The following is a 14949-nucleotide window of genomic DNA, read 5'->3' as shown; positions in this document are numbered from 1 at the left end:
CTCCATCTCAAAAAAAAAAAAAAAAAAAAGATAGGAAAGAAATAAAGGCACACTTAGAGCTCTAATAAAGAAAATAACATCATTCATTGAACAGAGGCTTCTTAGATCTTTCCTATTAGGCTGTGATATTTGTGTGCAGGTCAGAGTTACAGTCTTTGCCATTTTAGGAACAGGATACATACGAATAAACATTAAGGTCTAAATGTATATAGCAGGTACTATCCCCGGGCAGTTGAAGTGTCTGAAATGTGGCTACTTGGAACTGAAATATGCTGTGAGTATGAAAGACGTGCCAACTGTTAAATAAAGAACATGATATAAAGACCGTGAAATACTTCCTCGTGTATTTCTTTATAATGATTACAGGCTGAACTAGAACATGGACGATTACACGCGTGGCTTGCATTTGTGGGGCACACTGTCTTTCTCGTGGACAGCAGTGGTCTACCGTCAAAGCTTGAGTTATCCACGCACTGCAGGTGTTCACATTGATAAATCAAGGAGTGCCCGGACTGAGCTACTGCAGACCATTTTTTGGGGAGGCGGGGAAAGGAAGACTTCCATAATTTTAAAAGACGAACTTTTTTTTTTTTTTTTGAGACGGAGTCTCGCTCTGGGGCCCAGGCTGGAGTGCAGTGGCCGGATCTCAGCTCACTGCCAGCTCCGCCTCCCGGGTTTACGCCATTCTCCTGTCTCAGCCTCCCGAGTAGCTGGAACTACAGGCGCCCGCCACCGTGCCCGGCTATTTTTTTGTATTTTTTTAGTAGAGATGGGGTTTCACCATGTTAGCCAGGATGGTCTCGATCTTCTGACCTCGTGATCCGCCTGTCTCGGCCTCCCAAAATGCTGGGATTACAGGCTTGAGCCACCGCGCCCGGCCAAAAGACGAACTTTTAAAAGCTTAAAAAGTATTGATCTGTGCTTGTTTTTTTTTCTGAAAGAGTCTCGCTCTGTTGCCCAGGCTGCAGTACAGTGGCACGATCTCGGCTCACTGCAAGCTCTGCCTCCCAGGTTCACGCCATTCTCCTGCCTCAGCCTCCTGAGTAGCTGGGACTACAGGCGACCACCACCATGTCCGGCTAATTTTTTTTGTATGTTAAGTAGACACGGGGTTTCACCGTGTTAGCCAGGATGGTCTCGATCTCCTGACCTCGTGATCCGCCCACCTCAGCCTCCTGAAGTGCAGGGATTACAGGCGTGAGCCACCGCGCCCGGCTGATCTGTGTTTTTAAAAAAGGATTTCACAACTAGTTTACCTGGTGTATTCGTTCTCGGCTGAGTAACTTCAGTGGTACTGTGAGTCAGAAGTTCTGGTCTGTAAAAACAGAGTTAATATTAGTAATAAAGCATTTGGAAGAAACTCACGGGCCTTTCTCACACAGCTGTGCATTGCCAGTTCGTTTTAAGTATGGTGCATTCTGCCTTCATTTTATAGTGAGAAAAAATCACTTCTGTGACTTGAGTTTATTTTGAAAATGGCAATTTTCGGATATTCGGGTGAGACCTTCAAAGTCATCTTATATTTAAGATAAACAGGTGACAGTCACTTTTCCCCCAAACCAGCTCAGTTCTGTTTCTGAATCTTAGATGAACTGTCTAGCACAGCCAGAAGCAGCTTGCTATAGCATCTTAAACATTTCCTATCCCTTTTTTTTTTTTTTTTTTTGAGACGGAGTCTCGCTCTGTCGCCCAGGCTGGGGTGCAGTGGCCAGATCTCAGCTCACTGCAAGCTCCGCCTCCCGGGTTCCCGCCATTCTCCTGCCTCAGCCTCCTGAGTAGCTGGGACTATAGGCGCCCGCCACCTCGCCCGGCTAGTTTTTTGTACTTTTTAGTAGAGACGGGGTTTCACCGTGTTAGCCAGGATGGTCTTGATCTCCTGACCTCGTGATCCGCCCGTCTCGGCCTCCCAAAGTGCTGGGATTACAGGCTTGAGCCACCGCGCCCGGCCTTCCTATCCCTTATAACTCAGTCCCAACAAGCACACAGAGGCACGACCCCAAGCAGTAAGCAAGGTTTAGCCTTCCACATCCTTTCAATGAGTGGAGAGAGGCCTTCTGTTCCTACTCCCGCCCCCAAACTACCCACTGTGTTGCCCTTCAAAATCAAGCCAGAATTACCTTTCTAACGGGCAGATCCAAATTATTTTCAGAGGGATCTGCTTCCAGACCATTTCGTGACTGCCTCTGCTTTCGTAGGATCTGAGGCCTTCCTCTACTTGCCCACCCAAGCCGATCCACGCAACCCCATCACGCCCACGTGGCACTCCTCACTCCACACACAATGGGGGAGTTATGTGGCTATGTGGGCATACTGGCCACCTCCTGCCGCTACTCATATGATTTCCTTCACTTGAAACACCTTCCATCCTTCCGGATGCACAAGTGACCGAGCTGGGTGTGCCATCCTCGCCTTCTCCCCTAAAGATGCTCAGTTTAACACTTCATTCCATTTTTCTTTTTTTGAGATGGAGTCTCGCTCTGCTGCCCAGGCTGGAGTACAGTGGCACAATCTCAGCTCGCTGCAACCTCTGCCTCCGAGGTTCAAGCAATTCTCCAACCTCAGCCTCCCGAGTAGCTGGGATTACAGGCTCACACCACTGCGTCCAGCTAATTTCTGTATTTTTTTTTTTTTTTTGAGACGGAGTCTTGCTCTGTCACCCAGGCTGGAGTGCAGTGGCCGGATCTCAGCTCACTGCAAGCTCTGCCTCCCGGGTTTACGCCATTCTCCTGCCTCAGCCTCCCGAGTAGCTGGGACTACAGGCGCCCGCCACCTCGCCCGGCTAGTTTTTTTGTATTTTTTAGTAGAGACGGGGTTTCACCGTGTTAGCCGGGATGGTCTCTCGATCTCCTGACCTCGTGATCCGCCCGTCTCGGCCTCCCAAAGTGCTGGGATTACAGGCTTGAGCCACCGCGCCCGGCCTAATTTCTGTATTTTTACTAGAAATGGGGCTTCATCATGTTGGCCAGGCTAGGCCTTTTTGTTTGTTTGTTTTTGAGATGGAGTCTTGCTCTGTCCCTCAGGCTGGAGTAGTGGCATGATCTCGGCTCACTGCAACCTCCGCCTCCCGGGTTCACGCCATTCTCCTGCCTCAGCTTCCCGAGTAGCTGGGGCTACAGGCACCCGCCACCATGCCTGGCTAATTTTTTTTGTATTTTTAGTAGAGAAGGGGTTTCACTGTGTTACCAGGATGGTCTCGATCTCCTAACCTCAAGTGATCCACCCACCTCGGCCTCCCAAAGTGCTGGGATCACAGGCGTGAGCCGCTGTGCCCAGCCTTCAGTGCATTTTTCTGTGTATGAAGGCCCCAGTGACAGCGTTCTTGTTAGACCCAGTTTTGCACATCTGATGCTTATATTAATAAATACTGGTTCACTCAGTGAATCTAAATATTAATGCCTTCATTGTCGATATAAAGAAGTCATGATAAGGTAAACAAAAGGCCCTTCTTCATCAAATTAACCTCTTCTCAGTGAAGACACCACAACTATTTCTGCAGATTATCATCTTACCTTTTAATAACAAATTTAATTCGATTGCCCACTTGAATGATTTTTTCCAGCCTCGGGATTCCATACCATGAGGGACTTCTGAAAGGAATGTTTTCTGGCAGTCCTTCCACATACAGATCATTCGGGTGTGCCTCAAATTTTTGGTACGGTACAGCCTTGGCTTCAGTGCTCCCCAAGGCTTCCGCTGGACAAAAATCAAAGCAATTCAGGAGACTACACTTGTATGGAAATCAGATTTTAGTACAATCCAAAGCAAGGCACAGGTCAGTTTTGTTTTAATTGAAAAAAACTCTTTCTAGAAACATGTTTATTAACTATTGAATACACTTAATACAGCAAAGACAAGTAGAGATGACAGATCATCAACAGCCAGATGTTGGCAGAGTTAAGTGTCCTGGTCCTAAGACAATCTTAATAGCTCTGAGATCTTTAAAAGATGAAACTTTGTTTTTCAATATCCTTAGGAAGAAAAGAGAGAAAGAAAATCATCATGGACAATAGAGGACACAACCTAAATACTACCTGGAAGCGGCCTTTGCTACTAACTGTTCAGGACCGTAATTACCCTCCTCCATCGGCTGCGGCAAACTGGCACATTTCAGACTACAGTTTCATCTGCATGGCAGCCAGATCAATGTTCTTTACCCCTTCAACCTCATGAGCATGCCATTTTAAAGGAAATAACTTCCCACAAATAATTCATGGAATGGGGGCCAGGTGCGGTGGCTCACGCCTGTGATCTCAGCACTTTGGGAGGCTAAGGCGGGTGGATCACCTGAGATCAGGAGTTCGAGACCAGCCTGGCCAACATGGTGAAACCCCATCTCTACTAAAAATACAAAAGTTAGCCAGGCGTGGTGGCGGGCACCTGTAATCCTAGCTACTTGGGAAGCTGAGGCAGGAGAATTACTTGAACCCGGGAGGAGGCTGCAGTGAGCTGAGATAGCACCATTACACTCCAGCCTGGGCAACAGAGCGAGACTCCCTCTCAAAAAAAGCAAAAAAAACAAAAAAACCAAAAAAAAAACCAAAACAGAGAATACTAGAGCTGAGTCCTATTCACTGTATTTACTTTCCTAAAATAAAACAACATTTTAAAAAACATTACTCAGTAATACATTTTAGTTGAAGTGGTAATTTAAAAAAACAGACTTACCAAATTTTTTGCAGAAAAGTTGATCCACCATCTTTCTTAATTTAGTGATTCTGGCATACCATTCTTCCTTTACTGTCAAAATAACAGTAATACAAGTTTTCTCAATTTAATGGGTTTACTAACTTTGAATATTAAATATTATTACTATAAAATAAGAGGTATAACTTTTCCTTTTCCTGTGACTAAAATTATTTCTAAGATTTGTGGCCAGGCGCGATGGCTCATGCATGTAATCCCAACACTTTGGGAAGCTGAGGCAGGCAGGTCACTTGAGGTCAGGAGTTCGAGACCAGCCTGGCCAACATGGTGAAACCCCGTCTCTACTAAAAATACAAAAATTAGCCAGGCGTGACGGCAGGCACCTGTAATCCCAGCTACTTGGGAGGCTGAGGCAGGAGAATCACTTGAACCCAGAAGGCAGAGGTTGCAGTGAGCTGAGATCGCACCATTGTACTCCAGCCTGGGCAACAGAGTGAGACTCTATCTTTAAAACAAACAAACAAAAAAGACAGCACAAAAATAAAATTATTCTTAATTATTCTTGAGATTCTAGAATGTATTTATTCCTAAAACAATGCTGACACTGTACAAAAGAGGAAGAACGGAACATCCATTAAAGCTAGGAAAAAGCAAAACTCAGTGTATTCAGGAACAGCTAGCAGGTAACACTTGCTACAGGAAGATTAGAGATATGATCTTGCTGCAATCCTTCTATCTTACTAAATATCAACAGTGATTCCCTTCTGTTTTGTCCCCACTCCACTCAACTCCAGAGCAAAAGCATGCAAGAAAATCAATTCTATTTCTATTTCTTTTAAAACACATCTAACAGGCTGGGCACGGTGGCTCATGCCTGTAATCCTGGGAGGCCGAGGCGAGCAGATCACCTGAGGTCAGGAGTTCGAGATCAGCCTGGCCAACATGGTGAAACCCTGTCTCTACTAAAAATACAAAAATTAGCTGGGCGTGGTGGCGGGCACCTATAATCCCAGCTACTCAGGAAGCTGAGGCAGGAGAATCGCTTGAACCCAGGAGGCGGGAGGTTGCAGTGAGCTGAGATTGCACCACTGCACCCCAGCCTGGGCGACAGAGCAAGACTCTGTCTCAAAAAACAAAACAAAATCAAATACATCTAACAATCAAGAGATGATATAAATGGCTCCATGCTCTAAAAGGAAACCTTCTTATGTTCTGTACATCATGGACATTCAATGAATGCTTGTTCCATTGACTCGTGTAGACTTCAATAATAAACTGTTCAATGCATTATGCCAGATAAATCTTGCATCAAAAGTAGAACATATATTCTTCTTTTACTTCTGTCTACCCATAAATGCAATATTTACATGTATTTACAATGGGTTAATAAAAAGATGCACTACTCTTCTAGAAATTATTAGACAGAATTTTGACAACATGAATTCTCCTGTAATGGCACATAATTAATAGTTAGAGACATATTATTTCATATGGAAGGTAACATAAAGAAGAAATCAATGTCAAGCGTGAAATAATTATTGCACATAATCTTCTGATCTGCCTCGAGATTGAAGACCGACCTCCTGAAGCTGGTTTATCAAGCTGTAAATCTTCACGTGTTGAATTCAGAAGCTCATGTCTGAAAGGTGAGAATAAGTACTCAATATTCACTAGGCAATATTCAGCAAACTAATAACCACTAGTACATATTTAACATTTAGTCAGCAAGGCTGGTTTTGAAAAGAAAAGATAATCTGGATGCTTGAGCACAACTAAATCTTTTTTTGTTTTGTTTTGTTTTGCCTGAGACGGTGTTTTGCTCTTGTTCCCAGGCTGGAGTGCAATGGTGCGGTCTCGACTCACTGCAACCTCCACCTCCCGGGTTCAAACAATCCTCCTGCCTCAGCCTCCCAAGTAGCTGGGACTCCAGGCGCCCGCCACCATGCCTGGCTGATTTTTGTATTTTTAGTGGAGACGAGGTTTTGCCATTGTTGACCTGGCTGGTCTCGAACTCCTGACCTCAGGTGATCCACCCGCCCTGGCCTCCCAAAGTGCTGGGATTACAGTTGTGAGCCACCACACCCAGCCCACAACTGAAGCTTAATTTGCGGTTTCTACAGAGTAAAAAGCAAAATAATAATTGCAAATTGTCTAATAAGATGCTTCATGGAGCAGGTATCCTCACAAGACGTAACTTTGCAACCCACAGCTCTTTGAAGCATATTACAAAAATCTTAAATGGGATCCTTTAATGTCACATTGCATTCAAGACCATCTTCCTCCACACATCTATATAAACAATCATATATTCCCACACATGCTTTAAAAATCTCAGGCCTATGAGGGCAAGGTGGGCAGATTATCTGAGGTCAGGAGTTCAAGACCAGCCTCGCCAACATGGTGAAACACCATCTCTACTAAAAATACAAAAATTAGCCAGGCGTGGTGGCGCACACCTGTAATCTCAGCTACTAGGGAGTCTGAGGCACGAGAATCGCTTGAACCTGGGAGGCAGAGGTTACAGTGAGCCGAGATCACGACACTGCACTCAAGCCTGGGTTCCAGTGTGAGACTCCATCTCAGGAAAAAAAAAAAAAAAAAAAAAATCTCAGGCCTAAAAAAAAGGCGTGGATTCTATGTTCTTTAGCAAAAGTAGCAGAAAATTGTGAAAGAAAATGTCAGTTGCATGCCAGTCCAGTGCGGGCACTGTTCATGCTTCAAATGCCAACCCTGGATGACTGATGCAATGTTGGACCCACATCAGCTAAAAAGGAGAAGATAAAAATACACAAAATAACTCAAACTTCATCACATAGAACCCTAGTGGTGAATGAATATTTGTCAACAATAAAAAAGATGTATTACTCAGAAAAGAGACAAGAGTCTTACTTCTTAATCACAAAACGAATCCTTTCCTTTGCAAGTAATATCCTCTCAAGGCGAGGAATTCCATAAGTAGATGGCCTTCTAAAAGGAATTCCTTCAGGAAGTCCTTCTACATAAAGGTCTTCAACATGAGACTGGAAAAGAGGGTATGGGATCGTCACCGGACCTTTGGCTTTTATGGCTTGAGCTATAAGGACAAAAAGAGAAGGAGACACCATTTAAACACGATTTGTAGAAAAGAATAATAAATCATTGAATCTGTATTGCTCTTTAACTTTTATAATTTGATCTTTACTTGTTATTGTGATTGAATCAGAAGAAAAATACTATGAGGGTAATAGAAAGAACACCAAAAATTCTAATATTCTGTTTATCAAAGCCTGCAGTGAAGTAGCCCATTACTTTAAGGCAATGTGAATACAGCCAGACTTTCTACAGAAATCTGAACCACATTACAAAGCCAGAAAAACACAACAGGTAATATCATTTAATACATATAGTACTAAATGGAAGAAGCAGTATTTTAAAAACATAAACATCAGTGTAACCTTATTGGACTTATAAAAATAATTTCTGTTAAATAATAGAGGCAGGCTGGTCACAGTGGCTCATGAGTGCCATCCCAACACTTTGGGAGGCCGAGGTAGGTCAATCACCTGAGGTCAGGAGTTCAAGACCAGCCTGACCAACATGGTGAAACCCTGTCTGTACAAAAAATATGAAAATTAGTCGGGCATGATGGTGGGCGCCTGTAATCCCAGCTACTCGGGAGGCTGAGGCAGGAGAATCGCTTGAACCTGGGAAGCAGGTGTTGCAGTGAGCTGAGATCGTGCCATTGCACTCCAGCCTGGGTGACAGAGCAAGACTCCGTCTCAAATAATAAATATAAATAAATAAATAAATAAATAACAGAAGCAGAAGATTCTCCTGAACTACAATATCTCTGCTAACATTTATTTACCCAACAGTAAAATAATACAACAGCTATAAACAGTCAAGAGTATGGGGAGTATTAAAATCAAACACAACATGTGCACTCCCAAAAGAAAAGCTCCATTTTTTTTGCCATAATTGTGTGTAAAAGTCTATTTGCTAAACATTAATCTTTGTACTGAAACTTCAAGTGTACCATATTACACATTAGCATTGAGTTAGTCAATATCCTCTGTTGTACACTAAACTTGAATATCGTATTTATATGTCACAATGAAAATATCACTCCCTAAGGCAATTACCATTAATATGGCTTTGAAATTATAAAATGTGAAGATGTTTCTATAATTTCACAAGTTGGTGAACATTATTTATTGTCTTGTATACAAAATAATCTAATAAATCACCATCACAACAAAAGCCCCACAACATAACCTGTTTGATTTCATGAAAAGCACTGACATTTATGAAACTGATATAGTACATTTGCAGTGGTGCGATCTCGGCTTACTGCAAGCTCCGCCTCCCAGGTTCACGCCATTCTCCCGCCTCAGCCTCCCAAGTAGCTGGGACTACAGGCGCCCGCCACCACGCCCGGCTAATTTTTTCTATTTTTAATAGAGAGGAGGTTTCACCGTGTTAGCCAGGATGGTCTCAAGCTCCTGACCTCGTGATCCGCCCACCTCAGCCTCCCAAAGTACTGGGATTACAGGCGTGAACCACTGCGCCCGACCCCCCCTAGAGCCTATGATCTTACCAGTAGGTTACATTGCTTCCAGGTAGCGCATGCTATGAGGTTTTTGCTTCAGAATGAACCAATAAAGAACACGGGGCTGGGCGCAGTGGTTCATGCCTGTAATCCCAGCACTCTGGGAGGCCGAGGTGGGTAGATCACCTGAGGTCAGGAGTTTGAGACCAGCCCGGCCAACATGGTGAAACCCCGTCACTACTAAAAATACAAAAATCAGCTAGGCATGGTGGCGGGCACCTGTAATCTCAACTACTCAGGAGGCTCAGACAGGAGAATTGCTTGAACCTGGGAGGCAGAGGTTGCAGTGAGCCGAGATCCCGCCACTCCAGACTAGGCGACAAGAGGGAAACTCCATCTCAAAAAAAAAAAACAAAAAAAAGGGCAAAAAAGGTGTAAGCTATTAAAAACTGGGAGAAACACTAAGAGAACCTGAAGTAAATCGCTAAAAATACGGAAAATTTGTTGAATTCATTAGCAAATTTACTCTAATTCTAGATTTTCATTGAGGGGTAGGTCATATTACTCATGATGAAGAAAAAATGCTCATTTTAAATTTATTAACACAAATACCATCAATATGGCTTACTGCGTTTAAATTTTCACTTATAGCAATTCAGTTAAAACTGCATATCATACAATTTTACAGCTTGCTAGTTAATGGCAAAGTTGTCATCCAAATAAAAATGATAATAACAGATGATAATAAAATAGATAACAAATATGATAAAAATAAAATGACTTATTTTTAAATCGTTTTAAATATTTTATAAAAAAATAAAAATGATAAATTGCGAATTTCTTTCATCATTATATAAAGGTGGCTGTAGGATAGAATAGTAAAAGGACAAAGAAGGAATTGAAATCTAGCATCAACTCAGTTATACATCAAGATAAAAGCAGTGGCCAGGATGGTGGCTCATGCCTGTAATGCCAGCACTTTGGCAGGCCGAGGCGGGAGGATCACTTGAGGTCAGGAGTTTGAGAGTAGCCTGACCAACACGGTGAAACCTTGTCCCTACTAAAAATATAAAAATTAGCAGGGCATGATGGCAGGCACCTGTAGTCCCAGCTACTTGCGTGACTGAGGCAGGAGAATTGCTTGAAACCGGGAGGTGGAGGTTGCAGTGAGCCAAGATCGCACCACTGCACTGCAGAGACTCTGTCTCAAAAAAAAAATAAAATAAAATGATAAAAGTAGAGACAATAGGGGGATCTCAGCGAATACTGGATTTAACAAAGTAGATTAAGAGAAACTATCAATTAAAAAAATAATTTTTAATGAAATCCCCAAGATCCGGAGCTTTGTAATACGTAAATCCATTCCCAAATATCCATGCTGAAAGTTTAAAAGAAATGTTAGCTGATAACTACAGAAATACAACTTTTCCTTATCTTTACTGTAATCTAGAAACAAAGACTGTTTCTAATATTTAGACAGACACCACTAAGGACCTTACAATGAGAGACGTGTAAGTCAGTGTGGCACGGTTCACTGGCAGCCCTGGGCTGGGCTTGTCCATATCACCCCCATGGTGAACAGTAACGCCATTGTGTAAATGCTCATGAACAAAGCATTACAGGAATTTTCCTGTTTAGACATACCATATTTCCTTTCAAACAATTCTTCAACTTGTTTACGTAGATCAGTGATGCGAGCATTCCATTTCTCTGAAAATTGAGCAAAAGTTAATTCCCATTAAGAAGTCCCTACCATCGGGGCGGCACTAGGGTCTTGGGCTGACCGAACATACAATGACATATTTTCTACATTTTTACATCCCAACTGTCCATATCATTTTACTGCTTTCCAAAGACCTTTCCCTTTTCTTCTGGTGGTTCTTAGAATTATGAGGTTGGTGCAAAAGTAACTGCGGCTTTTGCCATTACTTTTAATAGTGTCATGGGAGACTAGAAGAGAAGTTTTAACATTTAGCGCCTCTTTTTAGCCTTTCAATTTCTGAAAAGCAGGAGGACAGAAAAGATCAAGCGAATTAAACATGGCAAAAGGGAGCCCACGATAAAGAGGTCTCCAGGGGTCTTTTAACAAACTTCCTAAAACATGTCTTAATTGTGTGGAAATAAGACTTTATGGATATATAGTTGCAACTTAGAATGCTAAAGAACAGGCCAAGCGCAGTGGCTCATGCCTGTAATCCCAGCACTTTGGGAGGTTGAGGCAGGCGGATCACCGGAGGTCAGGAGTTTGATTCCAGCCTGGCCAACACAGTGAAACCCCATCTCTACTAAAAATACAATTAGCTGGGCGTGCTGGTGGGCGCCTGTAGTCCCAGCTACTCGGGAGGCTGAGGCAGAAGAATCACTTAACCCGGGAGGTGGAGGTTGCTGGGAGCCAAGATCGTGCCACTGCACTTCAGTCTAGGTGACAGAGCGAGACTCTGTCTCAAAAAATTAATAATAAAAATTAAAAATAAAGAAGAAAAACATATTTTAAAAGTACAAAAATTCAATTCATATGCAATCATTGTGACTATGACACAGTGGAATATTAAAGTACTATTTTCAAAATGTATACAAGCTCAATGTTCCATTTATTCAAAATATGAATCATCAACATCATTTGCCACTAATATCTCATTCAGTCGCTTGCTAGGATACATCATCCATTGGGAGCTCACAGATTAGCAGCCGCAGGGACACGGTGCAAAAACAGAAAACCAAGAGGTGAAATAGTTCTGAAATAAAGGTTTTAAAGCTAAGAGAAATAAATTACTAAGTCTTTAGCACTAATCTTGAGCCGACTAATTATCATCAGACAAGACAATGTCCTATGCTTTGGTAAATCCAAACTATGTTTAAACAATGTCTGTAATGTAACTTCCAAAATGCTCCTGGCTTTCCAAAGATGAGATTATAATGCAGTAATACAGGCTAAAGCATTTCCCCCCCGCAGAGCATGTTGCAACATTTATCAGTCACACTGATAGACAGTGTGATAGAGAGTGAGAGTCCAGAAGATGAAGGAAAAGGTCACGTATTTCGCTGAGAACTTACCAAAGTTGAACTCCCTCACTTTCCGCTTCCCAGCATTGGCGGGTTCCGGGACTGGTGGCTGTGGTAGCTCATTGGTCTTTGGTCTCTTAGAAGGTGGAGAATAATCATCATCTTGAAAAAGAAAATGGTCATCACTGGAAGAACCGTCTTAGAGTTACAGTCACCTCCTGGTCAATTCCCAACATTGAAAAGGTGAGCGGGACTTGAAAGCTATTTTGAGTATCAATAATTATTTCTGTATTGTGAGCTTTAGCAGGCTTTTTCCTATTTGTTTGGAATGTGTTCAAGTGAATACTGCTTTTTCCTCTGTCTTTCTTCATTATTTTTTAGTTTGCTTCATTTGAATTGTCATTATAAATTTCCCCTTCTCAAATAACTTTCAAATTGCCAAGAACTATATTGTTTTAAGACTTTCAAGAAAAAACTTTTAATGAAGACAGCCTCCTAAAGTTATACAAGTAAGTAAAAGGGGATAAAATAAAGCTTAGATGGAAAAGATATTTAAGCTTATACAAAATTTAAGCATGCATAAGCAAGGGAAACTGGGTAACTATGTTCAAATACTTTTTTTTTTTTTTTTTTGAGACAGAGAACTGTTCTGTTGCCCAGGCTGGAGTTCAGAGGTGCGATCATGACTCACTGCAACCTCCACCTCCTGGGCTCAAGCGATTCTCATGCCTCGGCCTCCAGAGCAGCTGGGATTACAGGCACCCGCCACCGCGCCCGGCTGGTCTCAAACTCCTGGCCTCAAGTGATCCACCCACCTCGGCCTCCCAGAGTTCTGGGATTACAGGTGTGAGCCACTGCGCCCGGCCTGTTCAAATACTTTTAACAAGTGCAAAATGTATGGGCTTAAAGAAATAGGGCTGCATTATTACGAAATGGATACTGTTGATTCAATCCGCACAGAGGCTGCGTATAAAGGAGCAGTCAGCTATTCAAGCACAGCGCACAGCACACACGCTGTCGTGAGAGTTCCGTGTTCATTTCCTTGTGGATACACACCAGGAACTCACTCTGCTGTGACCCTTCAATACACCTCACGTTAGGATTAGAGACATCTGGGTCAAATCAGCTGCCACTGTCATCTCTAGTCCCTCAAAGTGTCAGGTAACATGCTATTAATAATGCTGCTCAAACATCATTTATAAAATACTGAAAACATCATTTTAAGAAATTCTTATTTAAAAACAAATGTGGTATGGTAAAGAAAATAATTATTGTGTTAAAGACAGTATCATAGGAAAAAAAGATCACGTGAGTAAAATAAGCTATCTTTTTAGATGGGTGTAATTGTTACTCTTGTTTTACAGCTAAAGAAATGGGCTCAGAGAATGTTATTTGATTGGACCGTGTTGTATCTCTGGAGAGCACAGCTGAGACCAGACTGTGTGTGTAACTCCACTAGCCTATGAGGGTGCGTCTCATAAAGGTAAGAAATGCAAATTTGGCCTAATATACAACATTGCCCGGGCTCGCACTGGGTCACTACTGTAGACACTTCTGTATTAATCAAGGGAAGGTGAAAATGCTTCTAGAAGGCGACTGGACACCAGCACCCTTGCGTGCTGCCTTTGGGCTCTTCCTCTAAGGCCAACAGTGACCTGAAATTATTGACTGGGCTGACCATGCCAATCAACTGGAGAAAATGGCACCGAGGCCACCAATATCAGACAAATTCATTTTAGGACCTATTTATGTGCTTAGAAAGACAAAAGTGCTTTTGTAAACGATACTATTTCAGAAAAACATAATCATAGTAATAATTAATGATGCTATAAAATGCTGATGTGTTGAACGCTACTTTAGAAAAACATGTTCAAATCTAGGAAAAAATTTCTGATAGAAAACTATCGGCAGGGTCTCATTCTATCTCTCTCTCTCTCTATTGGCAGGGTCTCATTCTGTCTATCTATCTATCTATCGGCAGGGTATCTATCTATCTATCTATCTATCTATCTATCTATCTATCTATCTATCTTTCAGCAGGGTCTCATTCTATCGCCCAGGCTGGAAGGCAGTGGCATGACTGTAGCTCACTGTAGCCTCGAGCTCCTGGCCTCAAATGATTCTCCTGCTTCGGCCTCCCAAACAGCTGGAACTACCACACCTGGCTATTTTTCTTTTAATTTTTTGTAGGGACAGGATCTCATTTTGTTGCCCAGGCTGGTCTGCAACTCCTGGCCTCAAGTGATCCTTCTGCCTCAGCCTCCCAAAGTGCTGAGATTATAGGCATGAGCCATGGGGCTAGGACAGAAAACAATTTTAAAATGACAAACTACCTGTGAAAGAAGATTTGGCTGTCACCTGGGTTTGTATTACTCTAAGGATGAAAAATGGTCGAGACACCCTATAAATAGATTAAGGTTCCAACCTAAGTAAAAACAATCTGGAAAACAGAAGTGTATAAGTTTGGACCTCAATTCTGAAAATATACTTTTTTAAAAACCCTATTTTCCAACTCCCATACATATTTTAGAAACCTTAAGAGTATTTTTATGCTGGCTTCCAAAGGTTAAAACAAAATACACTCATTTCACCTATGAATACTGTCAAAGCATTATACATGCTTAATATTGTTATTATTTTTTTTTTTACAAACTAAGTAGTAACTTCTAAAATGAAAGTATTTCCCCTATAGGTTAAAGTCTCCTAAGTATCCTCATAGATCATCATTTAAACTGACCATTCATTGAATGACAAACTGAAAGCTGCTAGAGTAG

At 42.2% G+C, this 14949-nt stretch overlaps 1 protein-coding gene across 28 annotated transcripts in view; it reads right to left on the bottom strand.

Moving 5' to 3' along the window:
- Window positions 1-14949, bottom strand: part of GTF2I (general transcription factor IIi) — a 108548-nt gene that overhangs the window by 22263 nt on the left and 71336 nt on the right. For all 28 annotated transcript variants that reach the window (XM_074034793.1, XM_065541821.2, XM_074034799.1 and 25 more), the window contains 7 exons: window positions 12227-12337; window positions 10817-10882; window positions 7534-7717; window positions 6225-6283; window positions 4666-4737; window positions 3510-3693; window positions 1257-1315 (listed from right to left, as the gene is read on the bottom strand). In XM_074034793.1, the coding sequence (XP_073890894.1) occupies window positions 1257-1315; window positions 3510-3693; window positions 4666-4737; window positions 6225-6283; window positions 7534-7717; window positions 10817-10882; window positions 12227-12337 (735 nt within the window). The remainder of the gene's footprint in view (window positions 1-1256; window positions 1316-3509; window positions 3694-4665; window positions 4738-6224; window positions 6284-7533; window positions 7718-10816; window positions 10883-12226; window positions 12338-14949) is intronic.

This window comes from Macaca fascicularis, chromosome 3 (genome assembly GCF_037993035.2).
Source record: "Macaca fascicularis isolate 582-1 chromosome 3, T2T-MFA8v1.1".
Classification (NCBI taxonomy): Eukaryota; Metazoa; Chordata; class Mammalia; order Primates; family Cercopithecidae; genus Macaca; species Macaca fascicularis.
This window is presented reverse-complemented; position numbering and strand designations above follow the sequence as displayed.